General features: G+C 41.0%; 1 protein-coding gene across 4 annotated transcripts in view; it reads left to right on the top strand.

The window, feature by feature from the left end:
• Positions 1-9,818: 9,818 nt before the first annotated feature.
• LOC119063247 (ubiquinol-cytochrome-c reductase complex assembly factor 1) overlaps positions 9,819-26,798 on the top strand; it is a 95,511-nt gene continuing 78,531 nt past the window's right edge. For 3 of the 4 annotated variants that reach the window (XM_037164497.2, XM_053671277.1, XM_037164498.2), the window contains exons 1-2: positions 9,819-9,877; positions 21,844-21,948. In XM_037164497.2, the coding sequence (XP_037020392.1) occupies positions 9,854-9,877; positions 21,844-21,948 (129 nt within the window). In that variant the 5' untranslated portion in view covers positions 9,819-9,853. Of the gene's footprint in view, positions 9,878-18,375; positions 18,426-21,843; positions 21,949-26,798 lie in introns of those variants that run through there. The other variant, XM_053671276.1, reaches the window with a different exon arrangement.

Here is a 26,798-nt window from a genome sequence, read left to right as displayed (position 1 = left end):
GACCTACTCAGCTGCCTCCTTGGAGAACCATCTCGACCGGCACCCTCCTCCAGGCTCCATCACAACGAGCTGCACACTTGCGCAGTGCACTTTTGTACCAAAAGGGTGCAAGGCTCAGACGGTTCCTTAAGTCCAGAAAGACTCTCCCAGACGCGGTCTTGCAGCGCTGAAGGGCTCAAAAGGCAGCCCAGTTTCAAATTTCAGATCTGTCACTTAGAGTACTTGGGCAAGTAACTTAATTCCACGAATCTTGGTTTCCTCATTTGTAAAAAAAAAAAAAAAGTAGGGGAAGAGGGATAAACAGTATACCTGTTTCATAGGGCTGCCTGTGAGGATGTGAAATGCAATCAATACAGTAGCTGGCACAGAGGTGGCACTCAACGATGTTAACTGTTAGCCTCAAACAGTCTCATGCAGCAGGCAGCACAAGGAATATTACCCTTTGTTTTTACAGAAAAGGAAACTGATACCCAGAGAGGAAACTACGGGTCCCCTATACATCTCAGTCAGTGTTCTTTGTATGATCTTTGCTTGTTTCCTGGGCCCCAGACTCCACTGACCCCAGTCCTGGTAAGCGGTCATATTACTCTCCTGGGGCTTGGCTCCCTGGTCTTAAAAGTATCCCCTCAGGGACACACAGTATTGTTGGTTCCTGGGGAGAAGTAGCTAAGCAGATAGTTTAGGGCAGAGAAAGTGGGAGGCCCTTGGTGCAGGCAAAAGGTGGGCAGTGCTGAGATGCCCTTCTCTTGGTCTCTCCCACCATCCTGTGTTCCAGGGCCATGAGCAGGAGAATCAGCTTTTCTGGGGCTTGGAACACATGACCTTGGGAAACCTCTCAGACTGTGTGCTGACTCCACAACTGGTTCTCATGTCCAATCTGAGTACAGATGTGAGGAAGCAGAGTGGAGAAGGATCAGGCACGTAGGTCAGGTCTTGCTTCCATCACTTTCCAGCTGAGTGATTTTGAGCAAGTTCCTCAACCTCTCTGAGCCTCAGTTTTCCTATCTGTAGAAGAGGGATAATAATATTAAAGTTACTAGGCCTGAGGTTTTGGAGAGGGGCTATTCATTCATTCATCAATCTTTGATTGACTGATTAATTAATTCATTCATTAATCAATAAATATTTATTGAGAGTCTACTCTGGTCCAGACTTTGTGCCAAATGTTGGAGTAGTAACACCAACCACAACTGTTAATGCTTATTTTGAGGGCTTATCACGTGTCAGGTACTATGCCTAGCAATTTACATGAATTCTCATGTCTTGCAAAGATCATGTCCTCAATTTTCATGCATGATTAAAAGAGAAAAATAAAGATCTCAAAGGATGCTAGGATGATAAGTCTGTGATAGGCTGAATCAAAGGAGATTAAATAAAACGGGGAAAAGTCAGATTACACATCTGAATGCAGGAAATCAACAGTGCAATTACAGGATGTGAAAAAAAATGTGACTTCACAACTTCAGGTGGGAAAGAATGCTGTAGGTGGCTGTGAAATAATTGAATATAATGTGGATGCCGAAATGTGAGTACAAGTGTGGGCTTCATTAATAGACATGCAGTGTATAAGCCCAAGGGCACCGTGTTTCTGCTGTGAGTAGGACTCGGGGAGTGTTGGGATGGAGAGAGTAGGGGGAAAGCAAAGTCAAGGGTGAATCTTGTGGTTTTTTTGCTTGGGCAACTGGGTAAACAGTGTGCTATTCAACAACAACAAAAAAGAGAACATGGAAGGAGAAAAAGATTTTGAGAGGAAGAGGATGAGGTCAGCTTTGGACATCAAGTTCAAAAAACTTTTTAGAAATTAGCTTTAAACAGGAAAAGCAGGCCCTGGCTGGTGTAGCTCAGTGGCTTAAGCGCAGGCCTGCAAACCAAAGTGTTGCCCGTTCGATTCCCAGTCAAGGCACATGCATGGGTTGCAGGCCAGGTCCCCAGTAGGGGACACACGACCATACATAGGCAACCATACATTGATGTTTCACTCCTCCTCTTTCTCCCTCCCTTCCCCTCTCTAAAAATAAATAACACTTTAAAAAATATATATTTGCATTTGTTAAACGAACAAACAAAAAAACCAGGAAAAGCAGCAGTTCTTCCATGAAATGATACAAAGAAGAAAGGATACATGCAGATGATAAAAGCAAGTACTTGCTTTAGTGGTAGGACGTTGTATTTCCTTCTGATGGCTTATGATTTCTATTTCATCTGTGAAGTAGAAGGCGAGGCCATCTTTTCACAGACTGTAGGAAGCGGTCAAAGTCAAGGTATGAAGCATGCAGGAAAGGTTCCTGTTATGGATCGAATCGGGTCCCTTACGCAGGTACGTTAAAGCCCTAACCCCCATACTGGTGAATATGACCTCATTTGGAAAAAGGGGTTTTGTAGATGTAGTCAAGTTGGATTAGGGTGAGCCTAATCTAATGTGACTGGAGTCCTTAAACAGAGAAGAGACACGGAGACAGGCACAGAGGAAGAAGGCTGTGGGATGACAGAGGCAGAAATTGCAGTGATACAGCTGCAAAGCAAGAAACAGACGGATTGCTGGCAGCTGCCAGAGGGGAGGACGAGGCAAGAAGAGATCCTACCCTGGAGCCTTCAGACACAGCGTGGTCCTGCCAACCCCTTGATTTTGGACTTCTAACCTCCAGGACCGAGAAACAATACATTTCAATGGTTTGAAGCCACCTGGTGTGTGTGTGTGTGTGTGTGTGTGTGTGTGTGTGTGTGTGTGTTGTTATGGCAGCCCTAGGAATCTCATGCAGTTATAAATAGCAATACTGGAGGAGGGGGACAGAGTTGACCATCATAGAGGATGGTAACTCCATTTGTGGGGTATCAATGCATGATTTCCTCCAATAGTTCTCAATAATCTAGATGTAGGCATGTACTAAATGGACAGTTACAGGGTTGGAGTCTTTCCAGGTGGGTAGGATAAAAGGACATTTGAGCAAAGGAGTTAATGTTGGCAAGAGAACAGCTAAAATAATAGACCACATGGTCTGAGCTAGATTGGAGAAGTGGTGAAAAGAAGAGGGGGTTGATAGACTGTAATGAGAAGAGTTTGAAAGCCTGGGGGGGGGGTCTCAACAAGGTTAAATGACAGGATAAAAGCTGAAATAATAAGATGCTGGAAACACCGAATGGCATACATTTAAAATTTCCAAATTAAACAATTCTGGTAACGAGGTCCAGAAAGAGGCCATGAGAGTGGGCAGTTGGACGCTTCATAGAAATGGATTCATACTTACAAAAAATGTAGCTTCGTGTGATTGACTTCTTTCCCTTCGCATAATGTTTTGGGGGGTCATCCATATTGTAGCATGTATCGCTTATTCCTTTTTATTGCTGCATAACAACCACATTTTATTTAGCCATTCACTAGTCAATGGACATTTGTTTCCACTTTTCAGCATATATAAATTTTTGTGTAAACATATTTAAATTTATCTTGAATGTATATGTAGGAATGGAATCACTGGGTCATACAGCAGTTGTATGTTTTTTCACTTTGAGGGAAAGCCAGACTCTCTTCCAAAGCAGCCGCACCACTCTCCATTCCCATCAGCAATGTGTGCGGGATCCAGCCTTTCCACGTCCTTGCCAGCACTTTGTACCACGTGTCTGCTTGATTATAGCCACCAGGGGGTGTGTGAAGTGGTATCTTGTCGTGTGTGTGTATGTGTGTTTGTGCATGTGTGTGTGTGTTTCCCGATGACTAATGACACTGATCACCTTTTCATTGACTTGATGGCCATTTGTGTATCTTCTTTGGAGAAATGGCTAATTAAATCCTTTGCCCATTTTTATTTTTTTAAAAAGATTTATTTATTTATTTTAGAGAGAGGGGAAGGGAGGAAGAGAGGGAGAGAAATATCAGTGTGTGGTTGCCTCTCACACGCCCCCTACTGGGGACCTGGCCTGCAACCCAGGCATGTGCCTTGACTGGGAATCCAACCAGCGACCTTTTGGTTCACAGGCCTGTACTCAATCCACTTAGCCACACCAGCCAGGCCTTTGCCCATTTTTAATTTAGTGTTTATTTTTTATTATTGAAATGTAGAATTCTTTATATAATCTGGAGACAAGTCCCTTATCAAATATATGATTGGTAAATATTTTTTCCTATTCCACATCTTTTTGCTTTCTTGATGGTATCTTTCACAAACCAAAGGTTTACATGTTTATGTAGCCTAATTTATCTACTTTTCTTTTGTTATCTGTGCTTTTGCTGTTGTGTCTAAGAAGGCTTTGCCTAACACAGGTTCATGACTATACTCTCTATTTTCTTTTGAAAGTTTTGCAGTTTAGCTGTTGCATTTAGGCCTATGTTCCATTTTGAGTTAATTTACCATATGGTATGAGACAGGAGTCCCACTTGATATTTTGAAAAAAAATGTAAAGATTTTATTTATTTATTTATTTATTTTGGCAGGGGGAGGAAAGAGAAAGAGAGGGAGAGGAACATCAATGTGTGGTTGCCTCTCATACGCCCCCTACTGGGGACCTGGCCCACAACCCCGTCATGTGCCCTGACTGGGAATTGAACCTGTGACCCTTTGGTTCTCAGGTGGACACTCAATCCACTGATCCACACCAGCCAGGGGGATTTTTTGAATTTTATAAAAAAATTGTGAATGTGTATTATACACCCATGACTGTAATATCCTTGAAGGCAAGGACCAAGTTCTACTTTTTTGTATTTTTCATAAAACCAATGAGTAAATTTTGTTTTCAGAATTAGATTTTGAGAGTGACGTTTTAATTTTAATTTTAAAGGTAATTATATAGATATGGTACAAACTTCAAATAAGACCAAAGGATATACAGTAGAAAATATGTCTGTCTTCCTTACCTAGCCTCTTCCATACCTTCTCCAATCATCTTCTTCAGAATCAACGACCACGGTCACCACTACTGTTTCTTGTGAACCCTTCCAGTGATTTTTCTTTATATATATTATCACACACTTAGAAGAGAATCAAATATCTTTACCGTCCTCCAAGATAGGGCCACTTTGTCAACTTCATCTCCTACCATACTCTTTTTTATTCGTTTGACTCCAGCCTTAATAAATTTCTTGTTCTTCCTTGGAAGGACCGAGTGCTCTCCCATGCTGGGGCCTTGGTGCTTGTTCTATCTGCCAAGCATGCTCTTTTCTGAGATACTGACATGGGTCACTCATTTCATTCACAGTTCTGATCAAGTTGAGTGAAGTCTGCTTAGCATTTACCAATACCTGACATTAGATTAGATTATATTTATTTGTCTATTGTTTGTCTTCCTTTACAAGAATATAAATGCCACGGAGCAGGAGCTTTTTATAATTTTCTACTGTATTTTCAGCATCTAGATCTGGGCTTGGATCATGAAAAATGCTCAGCAAATACGTATATATATTTCAATGGCCCTGGCTGGTGTAGCTCAGTGGATTGAGCGCCGGCCTGTGTACTGAAAGTTTGCTGTTTTGATTCTCAGTTGGGACGCATGCCTGGGTTTTGGGCCAGGTCCCCAGTTGGGGGCGTGAGAGAGGCAACTGATTGCTGTTTCTCTCCCTCTTTCCTTCCTTTCCCTTCTCCCTAAAATTTAATAAACAAAACCTTAAAAACCAAATCTATATATTTTTAATGAATGACTGAATTTCAATATGGTGCCTAGAAGGAAGTATTAAAATTCTGAGGGTTAGAAACAGTATAAAGAGAGAGATGGAAGGTAGGGAGGGAGAGGGAGCTTTGAGACATCAGTGGAAATTGCTGGGGCTTCAGGCTGAGTGTTGAGGGGACACGGTGTGGATGAGCAGTGGCAGTGGAGAGAAGCTGAGCAGCATGGGGGAGTGAAGGCTGAGGAGGGAGGCCGTGGGAACCCCGCAGCCTCCACGGGTTCCACGCTAGACAAACTCGTCTATATCCTCTGCCTGTTCCCAGGAAGTTCCTCCTACTTTCTGTCTCTTTCAGTCCAAAAGGAAACTCTTTGAATATTTCTTCCCCTGTAGCCTTCCTTCTTTGGGAAGTTGCTTGTCATTATTTTATACCCAGTGTGTGTTAAGAGGGACAGAGTCTTCATTCGTTTTCCAAAACCACTTTCAAGCCATTACCCCTCTGCCTGGTGCTCCTTTAAGGCTCGTGCTACACGGTCATGCTGCTTCCAACTTCATGGACACTCTCTGCTTATCACAGACTTTGATGTCGGGCCTCTTCATTCCAAATCTAGCCATCATCCTAGGTAACCAAATGTCTGGGTAAATGATCCATTCTTCATCACAAGCTCTCAATTCTTTGAAAACCTCCATTCCAGGTATTTCCAACTCTGCTTCACTTCAGCCACTTTCATTCATGGTCACCCCCTGCACTTTGTCATCATTCAGAACAGTTCTAACCCTAAAACCTTAAATTAAAAAAAAATCATGGTTTGACATTTTCTTATCCTTTAAGCTCTTGCTCAGTTTTGTTCATTACATTTTCTTTTACTCATTTAAAGCCCCTTCTTTCCTAACAGCCTTGTCCTTTCTTTATATTCTTCACTATACAAATTTCCTGACTTACCACTCAAACCTTCTTGACAATATCATCACCTTCTTTGTGCTGATGACATTCATTTTGTGACCTTGAGAGAGCTAATTTTTTATTTAGTCCAACTACCAGCTCTCTCCTCTATTAATCCTAGGTTAGCAAATGATTTTGAAGAAAAATCACATAGAAGTAGATTGGCACCACTGAAATTTGTGTTCTTAAGTGTATGAGATTACTCAAGAAGACATTGGTTATGGCCCTGGCTGGGTAGCTCAGTTGGTTAGAGTGTTGCCCTGATCAACCAAGGTTGTGGGTTTGATCCCCAGTCAGGGCACATGCAGGAATCAGCCAGTGAATGCATGAATAGGTGGAACAACAAATTCATGTCTCTCTCTCTTTCAAAATCAATTCATAAAAAAATTAAATAAGAAAATATTGGTTATAAGAATAACAATAAGAAAACTGTCAACTCTATCATATAATAGAATAGCCATTAAAAAGAAAGGAAGTGGATCTATATGGAGCAACATATATAGAATTAAAAAAAGAAACGGTTAATAAAAAGAAAGGAAGGAAAGGAGCAAAATAAAATGTTTGTTGTCAAGTAAGTAAAAAAAACAAAACAAAAGAAAAAACCATACCAATGAGAATGATATATTTTCTAAGGGAATATGGTTATGTATGTAAAAGCATTAAGAAAGATCTGGAAGGAAATTCAACCCTAGAGAGGGTGGGAGGGCTTGGGGTTCAAAGCGGTAAAAGGGACTTTAGCTTTATCTGTAACATACTACTTCTTAGAAAAGAAAATGTAATCATGTGTCACCTTTCAATTTGAAATTAATAAATTAAAATGAAAAAAGAAGAGTCAACTATTTCAACTGGATCCTCCATGTTTCACTGGCCTCCTTTCCTTTCATTCTCTATTAAATTTTAAGCTACATCTACTCTTCTAAACTACAATTGCACACCAACTGCACTCCTAAGTAGGAAAAACTTCTCTAGTTCACAGAGAAAATAGAAGTCACCAGAAAGGAAATGGAATATCTTTAGTATAGTATCTTTTCAATCTTCTTTCTTGTCTCCAACATCTCAGTTCATCTTCTCTTGTGTGAACTAGTCACTAGGTCTTAAATTTACAGTTTTTCTATCATATTTGCTTCTGAGTCTGATTAATGAGAATGTTTTTCTTATCTCTTTTTAATCAGTGTTGCCACTTGTCTTAACTTACGTGTGGGAGCACTACACCATTGTTCTTCAGTGCCGCACAGGAAAGCTACCCTGCTTGAGTGCAGAAAGCATCTTCATTTCAGCTGATGAAATCCTTCATATGAAAGATTATTGAGGGAAATATTTATATTCTGCATAAAAACAAAACTAAATTTATATACTGAAGTCATTAGTGTTCAGAGACTACTAATTGCTCTTCCATTTTCACATTTAGCTTACTCTGATTCATTCTACTGCACATATAGTAGTTGAAGTTAGCTTCCTTTTAAAAAATTTTTAGTTTTTTTTAATAATGAGACATTATTTCTCATACTACTTTTTAAGAAAAAGTTTATTTTTAGAGAGAGGGGAAGGGAGAGAAAAAGAGAGGGAAACACAATGTGTGATTTCTTCTCGTGCACCCCCCATTGGAGGCCTGGCCGGTAACCCAGGCAATGTGCCCTGACTGGGAATTGAACCAGCCACCCTTTCGTTTGCAGGCCAGTGCTCAAGCCACTGAGCTACACCAGCCAGGGCTAAGTTTTTTTCTTGTTGTTCACAGTTGTTCCATCCCCCCCCCCCATATTCTCCTATGCCCTTTCCAGACCCCGACATTCAATCCTCTGAAGTTTGCTCCTTAAACATGAAGCAGTCTTCCCCTGCTTAATATTCTCTACTTGTTTCATACTATACTTAGAATAAAACCTAGACTTCATCTAGAAGTCCTTGCATAATTTAGCCTCTGCCTATCAGTCTACCTATCTCTCTCAATTATCTCTTTAAATTAATTAAGATTAATTCCAATACCACCCTGGTCTTCTTTGGATTCTTACAATAAACCCTTGTTCTCTTTCATCTCGGGACTCTTGTCCTGGAATCTTCTTTCCCTCTCTCACATTCCCAATGTTTGCTGATCAGCTAGCATGTTCAAAGTCACTTCCCATGGCCAGCTCCTTTTTATCCTTTGTCTTGCAATTTATACATCACCTCCTCAGAGAGATTTTAGCTGGCTATACTCTCTGAATCTAGTTTACCACGTTCTCTAGTTTAGCTGTTTTCTTCACAGCACGTAACACAGTTTTAAATTATTTTATATTTTCATTGGCTTACTAGACTTTTGTGTACCTTCTCCACCAGACAATGAGCTCTGCGAAAGCCAATATCCACACCTGTCTTCTGTCCAGTGCTTAAGTCACAGGTGGCAAACACAGGGCCCACAGGCTGAATCCAGCCTAGCACCTTGTTTCTCGCTTAACTGTTAAGGAGTAGTTACATTTATACAGTCCTAAAATTACATTCAGCCCTTTGAAGGCAATCTCGAGGCTACTGTGGCCCCTGGTGGAAATGAGTTTGACACCCCTGACTTAAGTGAATATGTAATGGGTCTTTGTTGACTAAATGAAAGGGCGCACATCCTTCAGCATCCTGTCCCTCTGCTCCCAACCAACCCCAGGAGGACTGCACCTTCTCTCTACTATTCTTGGGGTACACTGGAAGAGGTCCTCTAGCCAAGCCTCTTCTCCTGCACCTCCTCAGGGAAATCCTCGCACCCTTTATTTCTTCTCCTGCCTCTTCATCTCTACAATAATTTCCTACCAGTATTCAAACATGTTTCCATTAAATCACCACACAATCAGAAAACCCCAAAGTTCCTTCCTCTCCAGACTGCAGGTCAGCACATGTCTCCTTCCCCTGACTTTCAGGACTTAGGATTGTCCTGTGTTCCTCTACTACCCTTTCTCAGGCTCTTTTAAGGGAGATGCCAAGAGCCTGGGCAGTGGGGAACTTCGTTGGGGGAAAGAGGGGCTCTGACAAGGGGGCGCTGAGTAGTGAGGCTGGGTGAGTCGGGGTTTAAGGAGAGAGCTAGGAGAACCCCAAAGCCAGAGGTCAAGGAAGGCCGGTGTTGCAGAGAGGGCTTCAGCCTCTGTAACGCAGCAGGTGTAGACGAAGGGAGGGAGGGAGGTAAGTCCCGTGGGCAGTACGAGGCTCTGTAGCCTTGGGCACCCAGCTCGTCGGGCAGTGGCCTTTGTGCGCCTGCGCTGCCGTTGCCCGGCACCCGCAAGCGAAGGGAAGACCTTGAGCCGGGGTAGTGGCCGGGGGACTCCGGAAGCTCACCCTTCACCCGGAAATGGTTGTTGAGGAACATGGCGTTGCTGCTGCGAGTCCTTGTGAGTGAGGGAGTGATTTTGCATGGTCGTTTTCCGAGCCCCTGGGTTGCAGACGGAGAGGACGGGGTGGGAGAAACTGGAGGGAAGTGTGGGAGTGGAGCCGGTGCGGCGGCGAGGCTGCGCGGCCGCCTCTCTGCGGGGAAACTGAGGCAGCTTCCCACCTCCTTTTACCCCATTTGGCCGTGTCTCCCTTCTCTTTCGAGGAGAAGGAGAGTGACATCCTACCTAAATTCGATGAAGTGTGGTTTCCCTTAGTCACCACCAGTGACACCCTTCCCTCAGGGAGAGGCAGCACGTGAGGGCACTGATTGGAGTTTCGGGAGACCTGGGTTCTATCTCGTCCCTGTTATGTCACTGAAATACAGTGTGAAGTTGGGCAAGTCACTTTCAGATCTCAGGTGCCATATGTGAAAAGTGAGGACGTTAATCTGCGGTCCTTTCGGATTCTGAGATTCCCTGGATTTGTTTTAGAGATCAGTGAGTCAGTTCTTAACGGTCATAGATTATTAAGTTGAAAGCTGCACCAGAACCGGGGTCATACCTGTCATTTTCACTTTGCCTAGCACAATGTCTGGCATGCTATAGGTGTTCAATAAGTATTTGTCGAACGAATGAATGAATGAAGAAGAGAAGGAAGGACCGCTTCATTTCTTAGCACCCATATGGGAAGCTACTGCACCTGTTGTGGTTCAGTCCAGATGGGTCAGTCCACCTGTTCTTTCTAGCATATTGCAACCTCTAGGAAGTAGAAAAGAAATAAAGTTGCAGTAGAAAAGTTAGGAGGATACAGAGTTTGGTTGCTACCCATGGTGTAATGAGAGAGTACACTTTTAGCAAGTCTTTCAAAACCTGGGTCAAGGACGTGGTTTTTTGCATAGCAGACGCTTTCTGCTCCTGCCTCTGGCTATCTTTTGAGTTGTTATTTTTCACTTGTGTTTCTAATCTTTTTCTGTGTGGCTCACAAGGACTGCAGTTTTACTTCGTGGGTTTCTTGTTAGCTTAGCTAAGTGCAGTGCCTGCGATTGCTGCTCAGTAAATAATTTGAAGAATAGTTCTTCTTATAACATGTAGAAAACCCATGTGGTGGAGTAATTGTTGATGCAAGGCCAGAAACTGATTCAGATCTGAGGACTCAGCAGCAAATGGCAGTGAGGATGTCCTGAGTTATTTAGTTCTTCGGATGGATATTTGGGAGAAGTGAGGAAAAGTTTATTGGGCTGTATACCTTCAATGAACGCCTTAATTTGTTTTGGAAGTTAGTGGATGCCCCAGCTATCTTAAATATTCTTGCTGCTGAGCATGTGGACCGTTTCAGGTTCATTTCCTTTTAGGTGGGAGCTTCCATAGAATCTACCTTTCTATTATGGTTGGATTCTATTAGTTGGATCTGCCTTCTATTAGTCATCCCCTGCGCTGTTTATCTTTTTCTATTCATCTTAGGTATAAAGTAAGTTTAGATAAGGAAAGTTGCTTTCACTTTATACTGTGATTCTTTGAAGTCTTCTTAACTAACATTATAATGTAGTGTGTGACAAAGCAATGGAAGCCCCCTTAGGACAAATTGAAAGTGTCAGTAAACATGAAGGTAGTGGATATTTATTGATCCCCTACTCCAAAGAGGCATTTGGGTTAGGCACTTCGAGGACCTCAGCAATACAGGAAAGTGCACGTTTAGGCATCTGAAGGGCCTAGGGTGAAAGCTTGGCTCCATGGCTTACTATGGGCGTGACCTTGAACAAGTCACCTAACATGTCTGAGCCTCAGATTTTCTTAACAGTAAATTTGATAGTATTAATCAAAGAATCAATGGATACTAGTGATGTTTAAATGCTTTTCTTCCCCTTTAGTCCCTTTTGAATGTTTACTACATCCTAGGAACTGAGGATCAAAAACAGACCTTACTCTCAGCTTTATAACCCAGTAGGAGAGACAGAAAACTAGTACAATACTTGGAATGCTGCCATAGAAGTCTATACCAAGTGCTATGGGGTCAGAGTAGAGAGGCACCTACTCTGAGAGCAAGCATTCATCTGGGAAAGGTGTATGACCTAAATGAGAGCACAGTTAGAGAATGGGCGAAAGGGCATAAGAAGAGAAGCATTAGCTTGTGCTAAGAATGTCAGACAACCAAGTAACTAAACACATTTATGTAGCTGGACTTGGGGCACTTATGAGGAAATGGCAGGAGGGGAGGCAGGACTTCTATATCATGGTTAGGAGCTGGAGGTTTATCTTGAGGAAGAGGGGAACCATTGAAGTATTTTAAGCAAGGGAAGAGTTATTAAAAATTGTTACTCATTGATTTTTAGGGAGAGAGAAAGACATCAACTTGTTCCACTTATTTATGCATTCATTGCTTGATTCCTGTATGTGCCCTGACCAGGGATTGAAACCACAACCTTGGCATATCAGGATAATGCTCTAACCAACTGAGCTATCCAGCCAGGGCATGGGAAGATTTATTCTTTAAGGTTTTTTGGGGAGCATTTACTGTTTTTTTCCCCCTCACTTAATTTTTTTCAATTTTTTAAGAAATATTTTATTGTTATTCTATTATAGTTGTCCCAGTTTTTCCCCCTTTGCCTCCTCCATCCAGCCCATCCCCCACCCCCACAGTCAGTCCCCACCTTGTTGTCCATGTCCGTGGATCATTCATACAAGTCCCTTGACTAGTTCCTTCCCCTTCCTTCCACCCTTATTTCCCTCCCCCCTCCCCCTCTGGTTGCTGTCAGTCTGTTTCTTGTTTCCATGCCTCTGGCTGTATTATGCTGGTTAGTTTATTTTGTTCATTAGGTTCCTCTTATAGGTGGGATCATATGGTATTTGTCTTTCACTGACTGACTTATTTCACTTGGCGTAGTAGTCTTCAGTTCCACCCATGCTATTGTGAAAGGTAGGAGTTCTTTTTTTCTGCTGCATAGTATTCCGTTGTACAAATGAACCACAGTTTTTTGATCCACTAGTTTACTGATGGACACTTAGGCTGTTTCCAGCATATGGCTATTGTAAATAGGGGTGTATAAGTTCTTCTGAATTGGTGTTTCAGTATTCTTATGCTATATTCCCAGCAGTGGGATTGCTGAGTCAAAGGCAGTCCCATTTTTGTTTTGTTTTTTTTAGAAAATCCCATCCTGTTTTCCACAGTGGATGCACCAGTCTGAATTCCCACCAACAGCACACTAGGTTTCCCTTTTCTCCACATCCTCACCAGCATTTGTTGATTTATTAATAATAGTCACTCTGACTGGTGTGAGGTGATATCTCATTGTGTTTGTAATCTGCATCTCTCAGATCGCTAGTGATGTTGAGCATCCTTTCATATGTCTATGTGCCATCTGTATGTCCTCCTTGGAGAAGTGTCTACTCAGGTGTTTTGTCCATTTTTTAATTGGATTGTTTGACTTCCTGACATTGAGTTGTATGATTTCTTTATGTACTTTGGAGATCAAACCCTGGTCTGAGATGTCATAATATCTTCTCTCATATGGTGGCTTTCTTTTTCATTTTGCTGATGTTTTCTTTAGCTGCGCAGAAGCTTTTCAATTTGATATAGTCCCATTTAAAATATTTTTCCTTTATTTCCCTTGCCTTAGGAGATATATCGGCAAAAATACTGCTACATGGGGTATCTGAAATTTTACTACCTATGTTTTTTTCTAGGACTTTTATGGTATCATGACTTACATTTCAATCTTTCATTCTTTTTGAATTTATTGTGGTGTAAATTTTTTAAATTGAGGAATAATTGACATACAATAATTTGTATTTATTTAATGTTACAATTTGACAAGTTTTGACACTGGTATGCTTCTGAAAAGCCATCGGTATGATAAAAATAATGAACATACCCGTCATTCCCCCAGATTTCTTCCTACCCTTCTGCATTTTTTTTCCTCCTGTTGTTCTCGCCTCCAAAACCACCACTATTCAGGGCACACTTTTGTTTCTTCTCTAATTTTTAAGTTGAAGTTTAAAAAATTTATTTTGAAAGTGTTAAAAAAGTTCTAAAATCAACATAGTAAACAGATACCCACTTTTAGATTTTTGTCTTAATAGATCCCTGTAGTGGTTGTGAATGGATCAGAGAGAGCTGAGATTAGAGAGCCCAAGGCCAGGAAGGAGCTACTTAAGTAATCCTGGAAGAAGCGGTGAAAGCTACATTAAGAGGGGAGGAGCAGTGTGGTTAAAGAGGAAGGGATGGTTTCAGGAGGAAAGACAGCCTGGAGAGCTTGGTGAGAGGTTAGATGTTGAGGGTGAGGGAGGAGGAGTTTTTTTTGTTTGTTTTTTAATCCTCACCTGAGGATATGTTCGTTGACTTGAGACAGAGAGACGTTGATGTGTGAGAGAAACATCAGTCTGCCATCTCCTGTGTGCACACTCACTGGGGTCCCACAGCCTAGGTGTGCGCCCTGACTGGGATAGAACCCACAGCCTTTTGGTGTACCGGGTGATGCTCCGACCAACCCAGCCACCTGGCCAGGGCAGAAGGAGGAGTCTTAACAGTGAGTCCCAGGTCAGCTGTTGATGACTGAATTAATAGCACTGTCTATTGAGAATATCCAACTAGAAGTTTTAATTTTATTTTATTATTTTTTTTGTAGCTGGAGAGTTGGTGTTCAGGGGAAGGAGAGAGGGAGGAGGGGAGAGAGAGAGCACTGAGATAAAGGATGTAGTTGAAGCAGATGTTGAGATTTCCTGGCAATAATGTTGACAGCTAACATTTATAGGGCACTTACCACGCGCTAAGCACTCTTAAATCCTTTATATGTGTGAACTTAGTCCTTACAACAGCCCTTTGAAAGGTAAGCACTGTTATTTTTCCCATTTTACTGATGAGAAAATTGAACCACAGACAGACAGTATTCCTGAAACATTCTCATTAGTCTTCCTTTACTTTTTCTTCTTTCAGACTTACTGGCCAGTGCTTTTCCCCTCTCTGGTGATGGGTTTGGGAAGGAGCAAGGAACTAAAACACTGCTGTTGCTGAGTAGCTCCAGCAGGGGAACTGGACATTTGAGCAGTGGGGCGTGCCTTGCTTATTATAGTTTTATGAGCTGCCCTGGGCATTAGTGATCATTTGTACTTTTCTTTGACAGTACTGAAAATTGCAGAAAGGTACTCTGTACTTTAAAAGAAATTTTTAGTCAAATACACATGTCATAAAATTTACCATTTTGACCATTTTTTATTTTATTTTTTTATGCTCACCCTAGGACATGCTCATTGGTTTTAGAGAGAGGGGCAGGGAGGGAGAGAGACATTGATGTGAGACAGAAACATTGATCAGTTGCCTCTTGCACAGGCCCTGACTGGGAACGGAACCAAAACCTAGGCATGTGCCCTGGCTGGGAACCAACCCCATAACCTTTCGTTTTATGGGGCGATGCTCCAACCAGCTGAGCCACACCGGCCAGGGCCCATTTTCAAGGATATAGTTGAGTGGTATTCAGTGCATACACATTGTTGTGCTGGTATTACCACCATCATCCCCAGAACTTTTTACGTCTTACAAAACTGAAACTCTGTAAATCCCCATGACTCCCTGTGCTCAGCCTGGGGTAACCACCATTCTCCTGTTTGTCTTTAAGATTTTGACTACTCTAGATAACTCATGTAAGTGGAATCACTGTCTTTGTCCTTTCGTGACTGGCTTATTTCACTTAGCACACATCTTCCAGGTTTGTCCAGGTGCAGCATGTGTCAGGATGTCTTTCCTTTTTAAGGCTGAATAATATCCCACTGTGTATATATATCACATTAGTTTGTCCATTCATCTGTCAGAAGACACTTAGGTTAGTCTACTTTTTGACTACCGTGAAATAGTGCTTTGTTGAACATAAGGTTGTATAATACTGTTTGAGTCCGTTTTCATTTCTTTTGGGTATAAACGAAGAAGTGGAATTATTGGAGTGTATGTTTCATTTTTTGAGGAATTACCATTCCATTCTCAACAGCAGCTGAACCATTTTACATTCCTACTAGCAAAACAGTTCTGGTTTTCTGCATCTTTACCAACGCTTGTTCATTGCTTTTCATAGTGGCCATCTCAGTGGGTGTGAGGTGGTATCTCATTGTAGTTTTGATTTGCGTTTCTCTCACGATTAATGATGTTGCACATATTTTATATGCCAAGGGGAAGGGAGGGAAAAAGAGAGGGAGGAAAACATCGATGTGAGAGAGAAACATTACTGGTTGCCTCTTATATGCACCCTGCCCAGGGACAGAACCTGTAGCCCAGGCCTGTGCCCTGATTGTAAATCGAACCAGTGACCCTTCGCTTTGTGGAGTGATGCCCAGCCAAATGAGCCACACTGGTCAGAGCATTAACCATTTTTAACTTTGTTGCCTGTGCTTTTAGTGTTATATCCAAGAAATCATTGTCAAATTCAATGTCATGAGGCTTTCCTGTATGTTTTCTTCTATAAGTTTCCTTGTTCTAGGTCTTAAATTTAGATCTTTGACCCATTTTGAGTTAATTTTTGTATATTGTATAACGTTTTGCTATTTTTTAATTATTTTCTTAGTGTTTGCTCTAGGGAGTGTAATTAACATGTTGATTCATAACAGTCTAGTGTAGATTGTTGCTATCTTGATTTCAATAGCAGTATATAAAACCCTTGATTATATACAGCTCCACTCTTTCCCCCTCCTTTGTGCCAATATTGTCATTCAAAGTACATCTTCATAGATTTTGTCCCCATCCACATAGATTTATAATTCTTGTTTTATTCAGTTGTCTTTTAAAAAGTAAAAGTAGTTACAAGCAAAAAATACATTTATACTGTATCTTTAATTTGTTTAAATAGATACCCTTACCAGTGCACTTTACTTCATGTGGATTTACATTATTGTAGTGTCAAAGGTCTAGTTTTAGCCTGAAGGTCTCTCTTTAGTATTTGTTGTTGACCAGAAATCTGTTATTGACAGATTCCCTCAGTTTGTATCTGGAAAGTTCTGTTTTCCTTTGCTTTTGAATGATAGTTTTGCTAGATATAGTATTTTTGTTTGATCATCTTTTTTTCCTCCAGCATTTTGAATATTTCATCCCACTGCCTTTTGGCCTCCATGGTTTCTGAGGAGAAATGAGCTCTTAATGTTATCCAAGAGCTCTTGTAAATGGTGAATCACTTCTCTTGCTACTTTCAAAATCTTATCTTTGTTATTGTCTTTCAGCAGCTTGATTATGATATGTCTATTTGTGGATCTCTTGAGTCTATTTTACTTGGAGTTAGTTGAGCTTCTTGGATTTATAAACTGGTTTTTAAAATCAAAGCTGGACGTTTTCGGTCAGTATTTCTTTAAATATTTTATTTTATAATATTTTTTATTTTTAAAGCATTTTTTATTGTTGTCACTATTATAGATCAAATACTTTTTTCTGTGCCTTTATTTCTCTCCTCTCCTTCTGGGACTCCCATTATGTAGATGTTGGTATGTTTGGTGGTATTGTTTAGGTCTGTGAGGCTCTGTTAAATTGTCTTTATTATTCTTCTTTCTGTGATTCAGGCGGGATGATCTCAGTTGACGTGTCTTCAAAGCTCCAATTCCTCTGCTCAAGTCTGCTGTGCACCCCTCTAGTGAAATGTTTGTTTTTTTAATTGTTCTTTTCAAGTGGATAATTTTTATTTTTAATTTCTCTCTTTATTGGTATTCTCTATCTGGTGAGATATCATTTTCATACTTTGCTCTAGTTTTTTTTATAAGGTTTCCTTTAGATCTTAACTATTTAAAATGGCTGGTTCAGAATCTTTGTCTAGTGTGTCTGATGTCTGGGCTCCCTCAGAGACAGTTTCTGTTGATTTTTTCCCCCTGTATATGGACATATTTTAAAAAAAATACAGGTTTCATACGTTTTTGTTGAAAACTGGAAACTTCAAACAATATAATATGACATCTCTGGAAATCAGTTTTTCCCTTTACTAGAGTTTGTTATTGTTTTTCTGTTTAGTGCTTGTGTTCAAGTAATCCTTTTTTTACTTGATAATGGCCCCAAGGCACGAGAGTAGTTGATGCTGGCAATTCACATGCTCCAAGGGGAAGCTATAAAGTGCTTCCTTTAAGTGAAATGGTATCAGGCATCCACCGGGGGGTTGGGAATTTATCCCCTACAGATAATGGGGAGTACTTCCTAAATTAAAAAAAAAAGTTTAAAAAAATTTATAGAGAGAGAAAGGGAGGGAGAAAGAGAGGGAGAGGAACATTGATTGGTTGCCTTCTGCAAGCACCCCAACCTGGGATGGAGCAGGGAGCCTGCAACCCAGGCATGTGCCCTGACCTGGAATCGAGCTGGCAACCTTTCAGTTTGTGGGATGAAGCCCAACCAACTGAGCCATGCCTGCCAGGGTGGTACTTGCTAAATTTATTTGCACTCCAAAATCAATACTCATGGAGCTTTTGCACTCATTTGTGGGTGTGTGCAAAGGGGTGAAAAATTTGAGCTACAACATGCATGTTTCTTGCTGAGGTCAAACAAGGTCATACTCTGTTCTTTGTTTCAGCTTTTAGACTGTAAGCAAGTATCCTTTTCATGGTCTGTTTAGTGCCACGGGTATGTATGTATGTGTTTATGTATTTATTCACATTTTTGTGCTTTTTTGGTGATTTCCCTGTTTAAAATGGCCTCCAAGTATAGTGGGAAGTGCTAACGATACAAAGTGCCAAAAGGCTGTGATGTTTATTATGGAGAAAATTTGATAAGTTAGATAAGTCTTGATATGTTAGATAAGTTAGATAAGTTTTGATATGTTAGATAAGTTTTGTTCAGGAGTGAGTTACAGTGCTTGCCAATGGCTGTGAGTTCAATGTTAATGAATCAATAATATATATTAAATAAGGTATGTTTAAGCAGAAACACATAAAACAAGGCTGTGTATTGATTGGCTGATGAAAATGTTGTGAATGGAGGCTTGCAGGAACCTAACCCTGCATTTCCCCTAGGAGCAGTGGTTCGGTATTTGCTAACTCTACTTGTGGTCACTTTATAAAATGTAACTGTAGGGAATAGGAGAACTGACTACCTGTAAAGCCTTTTCCGGCTCATGAGTGAGCCAAAGTAAATACTATGTATCTTAAAAACTACATGCAGAAACAGATTGGTTAGTGGCCCCATTAAAGTATAGTAAAAATAAGAGCAGGGCTGTCAGAATGATTTGGAATATAAGTAAAATTACGTGCATTTTATAAAATGCATAGGAAATAACTCGAAACCTATTCTTAAAATTTTGGTTTTGAAGTGTTGGTGAGGCAAAAAGACAATAAAACTCCCACTTAGTAATGGTATATATATTATCCTAAATTAGAGCAATAATTTTAACTGGGATGTATTAGTATCTGTAAGAGGGAGAGAAGTACTTCCACAGATTTATGTTTATTAAATGAAATATTGTAAGAGGAGGAAAGGAAAAAACTGAATAGGGTCAGCAGAACCAGAACCTGAAGTCTAGAGAGACTCCCCGAAGCAAGCGAGCCTGTGGTTTGGGTGAAGAAGAGATCCCCCTCCCAGAGGAAGGGACTGCCAGGGGATTAGCTCGTGTGGAGTGGGGTAGCGATGACTCTGAAACCAGAGGATTTGAGTCGGGCTCTAGAGCCGCTGAGTGGGAAATAGAGGCAGGGCGTGTAACTATAGTGAGTCCGCAGGGGCCCAGTTGGTGGAGATCGGCTGTGTGAGTTTGACTAAGGGGGTGGATGGAGCCTCCTGTGAACTTTTGAGAAAGGGAATTCCAGGTTAAAAATAATATTTTAAGGAAATGGTTCTTGCTGCTAAGATTGTTTGCTGGGGAAAGATGGGTTTACTTACATAATTCAGTAACAGTTGTTAATAACAATAACGATGCCTTTGTGTGTGTATTTTACTGTTACCAAAGTGCTTTTACAAATGATCCTTGGAACACTCCTGTGAGGTAGCTTTTTTAAAAAGATCTTATTTATTTATTTTTTTAGAGAGAGGAGAAAGGAAGGAGAAAGACAGGGAGAGAAACATCAGTGTGTTGGTTGCCTATCATGCGTCCCCCACTGGGGACTTGGCCTGCAACCCAGGCATGTGCCCTGACTGGGAATCGAACCAGCAATCCTTTGGTTTGCAGCCTGCGCTCAATCCACTGAGCTACACCAGCCAGGCAGCTGAGTTAGCTTTTGTTATTCCTACTTTACATAAGGGAAAATGGAGGCCCAAAGAACTGAGAAACTAGCTCAGGGTCACAGAGCTACTTCATGGCAGGCTTGGCATTCAAACACCCTTCCTGCTCTACCTCAGCAGTTTCAGTTAAGGGTTTGGACAAGAACAGTTGTTGCAGGGTTGGAGAAGGACAGAACGAAGCTGATCGCTCTTTTCTTCGAATAAGAACTGATTTAACATATTGGCAGAAGACCAAGTACAGCCAAAATTACAGAGAAAAATTTTGTTGACCCTGGGAAGAATATGATGAAATTCTTCATAAAATCTTCTAAAAGTTTTCATTGTTTCTACTTGTAATTTTCTCTTACTCCCCCCCCCCCCCCCACTCCTTTGGACCTAAATCTGCAGAAGTTTCATCTTGTCCAGTATTTACATTTTTAGGAAAGGAACATCTGACACCGAATGATTCTGGTAAACCTGTCAGCATTAGTTAACAAAGTCCAGTAACTGTCTTGTCTCTCACTTGAAAACCATCTCAACAGATCAAACCTCAGCTGAAATAAAATATTTTTAATCTTGACTCTTCATTTGAAACAAAGTGCCATGAGTGGCCTATTGGAAACAGTTGGTACAGTTTCAGAACTACGAGACACTTTAGAAAGCATCTCTAGGTTTGAAATTCTAACCTCTCTTCTGCCCCTTCTTCCAAGTGATACGGAAATGGAGTTTCAGATTCACCTTAATACTTACTGAATTGCATTATACTGTAAGGTACATTTGATGACTTTTCTTAAAATCCTGAAAAGCAAGGATTTTTCTTAATTTTATAGAGGAAGCAATGAATGCTTGTAGCTTACTAACAGTGGAGCCAAGACCCAGACCCGTGTTTTTTGATTCCTGGTACGTGGCTCTTTCCACCATACTGTGCTGTGGTTTAGTTGGTTCAAGACTAGGTCCTGCAGTTTTAGAGCTAGAGGGGACTTTGGCGATACTCCCTTTGTCCTTTCATTCTGTAAATTACCATGGATCTTGGAGTTGTGCTGCCTGGGTTCACCTCTTAACCCTGCCGTTTGTTAACTATATGGCCTTGGGAAGTCACTTATCCATACCTCCGTTTCTCTGTCTATATAATTGGGACAATAACAATATACCTGGGTCATTGGCTGGTGATTGGGAGATTTAAATGAGTTCATATAAATGCCTAGAAAAGTGCCTGGCACATAGTAAGTGCTCATAAGAATAGTCGTACCTTGGTACTCATTGCATTTTGATGAGAAAACAATGTTTCAGCACTGGGTACTTGTTAGGGACTCGTGGCACTTTCTAGAACTCGTGGGAGCCATGTCACCGCCTCGCAAGACGCCTTTCACGTTGGCCCAGAGATGTTTCTGAGGTCAGTAATGCCAGAGGGAAAAGCGGAATCACAGTCATAGCTCAGCCATTTAATCCCTTTTGTTTTGGAAATCAACTTGCCCAAGTGTGTTTTCCCACCCCCAAGTTTCAGCCATGGTTTCTTTATCATTTTGGGGATGCTGGTAATCCCAGCACTGCTCACTATAAAAGAATTCTATGAATAACAGATAAATCAGTTTGAAAAGGCATTGCAAACGCTAATTTAAATGACACTTTTGTTGTCAAATGCCTGAAGTCTGCTTATTTTATTCCTCTCCTGAGAAGGGAGCCTATGTCCCCTGCTTGAGCCAGGGGGAGGCTTGATCCTGGTCCTGCTTTGGATGTTCTCCTTCCATGTGCCCTGTTCTGCTGGGATTTTTAAACTTGTGTGTGCTCTTTGCCTCCTGCATGTTGAATCTGATACAGATTCTTGACAGACTATTTTTTTTTCTTTCTTTAGAGGAACCCGATCAGCATCTCCCAGTGGGTTCCAGGATGCAGCAGGCTGGTACCTTTGTCTCCTGCACAGGGACGGTGGGGCAGGCCTCTGTTCGGCACTTCCCAGGTAAGGTTTGTTGTTTCCTTGTTGGTGTGAAAACCCTAGTGTTTATGTGCCAGTGTCACGTACTTACAGATCAGCCAACCAGTTGTGTGATGGAGAAACCTCAGGAGACCACTTCTGGGTCTCTGTGGAGGCAGCTCAGGATGGATTCCTACAGTCAGTGTCTAGGGCATTGCTTCTAAATACCCCCGCAGCGGAAGCTGGCCCGGGACGCCACGCGGCGGTCCGATGGCTTCTGCTGCGGGGAGTATTTCCAGACATTCATCCTAGTGAGGTTCTCTTCAGTTTTCTTTTCAGAGGCACTTTTATTTGGGGGAAGAAATGTTTCGTTCTTTGTGGGTTTTTTTTTTTTATGAGCACTAAATTCAAAGAATTATTTGAGGCCTTAATTTACCATTGACTCATGATTTATTGTAGTTTACTGTGGACCCTTCTTGAGAGTTTTTTTTCTACTGACTTTTGTTAAATATACAAATAATTTAGTAATAAAGGAAATAAAAATCACTCATGACTTCAAACCTGAAAACATCTGCTGTTTTTTTGCTGGTCTGTGTGTGTTTGTGCTCATTTTTTTCCTAAGATGCCTTAATAAATATCCACAGAATTTTATGTTCTGGTATCTTTTCACTTATTAGAGCAGATAACTATGTTGTTAGATAGAGTTCATAATTGCATTTTTTAATGACTACATATTATTCTATTTACTTAGCCTTTGTTTGATACTAAAATTATTTTCAAAATCCTGCCATTATAGTCTCTAATGTAGATGTTATTGATTGTTCTAAAAGTCTCGATTTGATTGCTGACAGCTTCAGCCCATCTACCCAACTGCGGAGCATCGTCCAGTGTGAAATCTCCAGCATGAAACTTCGCAGACCGCTTTTGATACATTCAGTCAGTCACAGCACCTTCTCCATACACTGCACAAATCTTTTTCTGAGTTTTTACCATTCTTGAAATAAGCATAATATGCCAAAAATGTTGCTTATTTTCCCCCATCTTCATTCTTCAGTATTAAAATGGCTACACAAAAATTCACCAATTTTGATAAGTTTTTAAAAAATATACACTGATATGACAGCTGTCACAATACAGTCTAACAAAATTGTTTTGAATGAAGTTAAAGACAACTAAGCGCTACTATAGAGCCATCTTACGGAAAAAACCAAATGAACTTTTTGGCCAACCCAGTATATTCTCATGTTTGAGAACCCTGGGTTGGAAACCTGTGCCTCAGAATAACGTTCTCAGGTACATGTCTGGCAGGGAGGCAGATTTGGCTGAGAATGAGGAAGAACTGTGTTACTTAGAATGGTGGTATAATGGCGCGTGTGAGCTGCATTTTGGCATAGTAAATTTTCTCTCACTAGACATCATTGAGACAGTGGTTGATGACTGTATGTTAAGGGCATGATATAAAAAGGGTTTGTTAGACCCTGGCTGGTGTGGCTTGGTTGGAGTGTTGTCCTGTAACTGAAAGGTTGCAGGTTCGATTCTCGGTCCAGGTGTGGTCTTGTGCAAGCCTGGGTCTGGACAAGTACGGTCCTTTGTCCGGGCACACTTCCCACCCTGGGAGCGTATGGGAGGCAGCCGATGGATGCTTCTGTCACACATTGATGTTTCTTTCTCTTCCCCTCTCTCTGAAAGCAATGAAAAAAAAGTCCTCAGGTGAGGATTAAAAACAAGAATCCTTTGCTGGATGAGTGGTAGCATCAGGTGATCTCTAAGGCAGTGTCAAATGCTATAACCATATTATTTTTCAAAAGCTGGGGTCGTAGTACTCATCTCTGTCTTTTCTAAATAGTCTCTTCAAGTGCTGTCATACCATGATGAGCTTGCTTTTTACAAATTGAAACTTACAGAGAAGTTGTAAAGCAGTGTGTACCCTTCATCTGGCCCCCTCCGATGTTAACATCCTGTGTAACCACAGTGTACTTATTGAAACCAGGAAGTTAACACTGATATGATAGTATGAACTAATCAACACACCTTTTTCCAGTGTTACTAGTTTTTTCCCCTAATGAGGGGTCCTTTTGTAGTCACTCAATTTGGGTTTGTCTAATATTTTCTTGTAATTAGATTGAGGTTATACATTTTTGGCAAAAGTGATGTTGTTTCTTTCTCAGTGAATCGTATCAGGGGATAATTGATACCAATATGTATTATTACTAGTGATGTTAATTTTGGTCACTTGGTTATTAAATTGATGTCTTATCAGGTTCCCCCACTTTAGAGTTATCATTTTTCCATATTTAATTAGTAAGTATTATGTGAGAAGATAACTTTGAGACTATGCAAGTATTCTGTTTCTGATCCTTTTGCTCACTACTTTTAGTGTCCATGGATGGTTCTTTTTTAAATGATATATAACATTAATATTAAACATGTGGATAAAAGAACATAATATTATATTTACCACTTTTGTCCTGGCTGGTGTGGCTCAGTGGATTGAGTGACAGCCTGCAAACCAGAGGGTCGCCAGTTCGATTCCCAGTCTAGGGCATATGCCTGGGTTGCGGCCAGGTCTCCAGTAGAGGGCGCACAAGAGGCAACCACACTTTGATGTTTCTTTCCCTCTCTTCTCACGCCCTTCCCCTCTCTAAAAATAAATAAATGAAATCTTTAAAAAAATTTTACCACCTTAATGATAGTGTAGTGTGCATTCACACTGTTATACAATAGAGCTCTAGAACTGTTTCAGTTTGCAAAACTGAAACTCTGTAGCCATTCAACACGAACTCCCTACCTCCTGCTGTTAGCAGCCACCTTTCTTCTTCCTGTTTGTTTGATTTTGACTACTTCACATAGGAGGTATGAGTGGAATTACACAGTCTGCTCTTTTGTGACTTCACTTAGCATAATTTCCTCAAGTTGCATCCATGTTATACCATGTAACAGGGTTTCCTTTTTTAAGGCTGCATAATATTCCATTGTATGTCCATACCACATTTTCTTTACCTATTCATGGGCATTTGGGTTGTTTCCGCATCTTGACTATTGTGAATAATGCTGCAGTACCCATAAGTGCAAATATTTCTTCAGGATCCTGTTTGAAATTCTTTTGGATATATACCTAGAAGTGGGATTGCTGCCTCATATGGTAATTCTGTTACTGGTTCTTCACTGCAACAGTCATTGCTGGGGTATATATATGCTTAATGGTGATTTTCTAGCTCTGTCATTACTGCTGTAATTATTATTATTATTTTAAATTTATTTATTTATCTTTAGAGGGGAAGGGAAGGAGAAAGGGAGAGAAACATCAATGTATGGTTGCCCTTTGCGCATCCCCTGCTGGGAACTGGCCTGCAGGGAACCGGCCTGCAACCCAGGCATGTGCCCTGACTGGGAATCGAACCGAGATTGTCTGGTTTGCAGGCCCGCGCTCAATCCACTGAGCTACACCAGCCAGGGCCACTGCTGTAATTATTGATTAGAATTCTCTGGGAAGAAAGAGCTGTCACTTCTCCATTTATTTATTCCATTATTTATTTATATCAAGAACTCATAAATATTAATTTTCTTCTATGAGTTATAATTCATCATTCTCATTATTTATTTTGTTGATCAAATTGTCCCAGATTTGGTTGTTAGGAATTCCTTCAAATTCTTTTCTATGTGCCTTCATCATTAAAATTTTTTCTTTTTTTTTTTAGTTTTAGAGAGAGGGGAAGGGAGAGAGAAACATTGATATGAGAGAGGAACATCAATTGGCTGCCTTTCATTCAGTGCCCCAACTGGGGACTGAACCTGCAACCCAGGCACATGCCCTGACCAGGAATCGAATTGGTAACCTTTTAGTGTGTGGGACTATGCCCAACCAAGCCACACGGGCCAGGGTGCCTTCATCATTTTTGGAACACGTCCGTATTTCCTGGCACCACAAGATATTTCAGGTTCACGTTGTATTTTCTTTGCTCTAGCCGGAGACCCAACAGTTTCTCCGAGGAGCCCTGGTTTCTTTTCTTGGCGAAGGGTTGCTAAGTGTGCATGAGTCTGTGTTACTCAGTTCTACTTAAGGTTTTGACAGCTGTTTGATATAGGGTTATCTGAGTGTATGTATGTTCTGCCTCTTACTGAACTTCTCTAAGCCTTAGCGTCCTCATTTCCAAAATGGGGAGAGAAATAGTCTCTGTTTTGCAAGGTTGTTGTGAGGTAAACATAAGTAAAGCACTGAGCATATAGGTGCTGGGCATGTAGGAAATCTTTAGTAAGTTGTAATTAGTATTTTTGTTGCTATTTATATTCAGGCCTCTGGAGTTAATTTTCTCCTCAGTGTGTAAATGGAAACTTTAAAAAAAACTTTGTGCTGAGCCCCGTCTTAAGTTGTAACCTTTCCCTGTGTGTCTTAGTTTCCTCACCTGTGAAGTGAAAAGGTTGGACTTAGATCTCCGAGATTTCTTCCAGCTCAAGTGTTGTTATTCTAAGTTACTTCTTAGTTCTTCAGTTGCTTTTGCTCCCAAGTTAAACAGCCTCAATTCATTTTAACCTTTCCACTAAGACCTTTCATTCATCTCTTTGATCATGCCTGTGGTTCTTTTCTGGACCTTCTCCAGGTTGTCCTTCTACTTAAAAAAAAAAAATCCACCTAGTTTTTATTGAGTGTCGACTCCATGCCCAGAGTGGTGTTGAGCACTGGGTCAGAAAATAAAAGACGTTTAAGGTAGACTGTGCCTGGTGGAGCTTATAGTTTTGCTAAAAGGACCAGGCACACCCATGGCATTCAAGAATCGCTTGAGTCCTTCCCTTCTTTCCTTTTCCTTTTCCCCTTTTCCCTCCCTCCCTCCCTCTCTCTCTCTCTCTCTCTCCCTCCCTTTCTTGCTGGTCTCTTCATTTTTAGAACCTTTTGAGAA

The sequence above is a fragment of the Artibeus jamaicensis genome, unplaced genomic scaffold, assembly GCF_021234435.1.
Source record: "Artibeus jamaicensis isolate MK-2021 breed Jamaican fruit bat unplaced genomic scaffold, CSHL_Jam_final contig_685, whole genome shotgun sequence".
In the NCBI taxonomy this organism is placed as follows: domain Eukaryota; kingdom Metazoa; phylum Chordata; class Mammalia; order Chiroptera; family Phyllostomidae; genus Artibeus; species Artibeus jamaicensis.
This window is presented reverse-complemented; position numbering and strand designations above follow the sequence as displayed.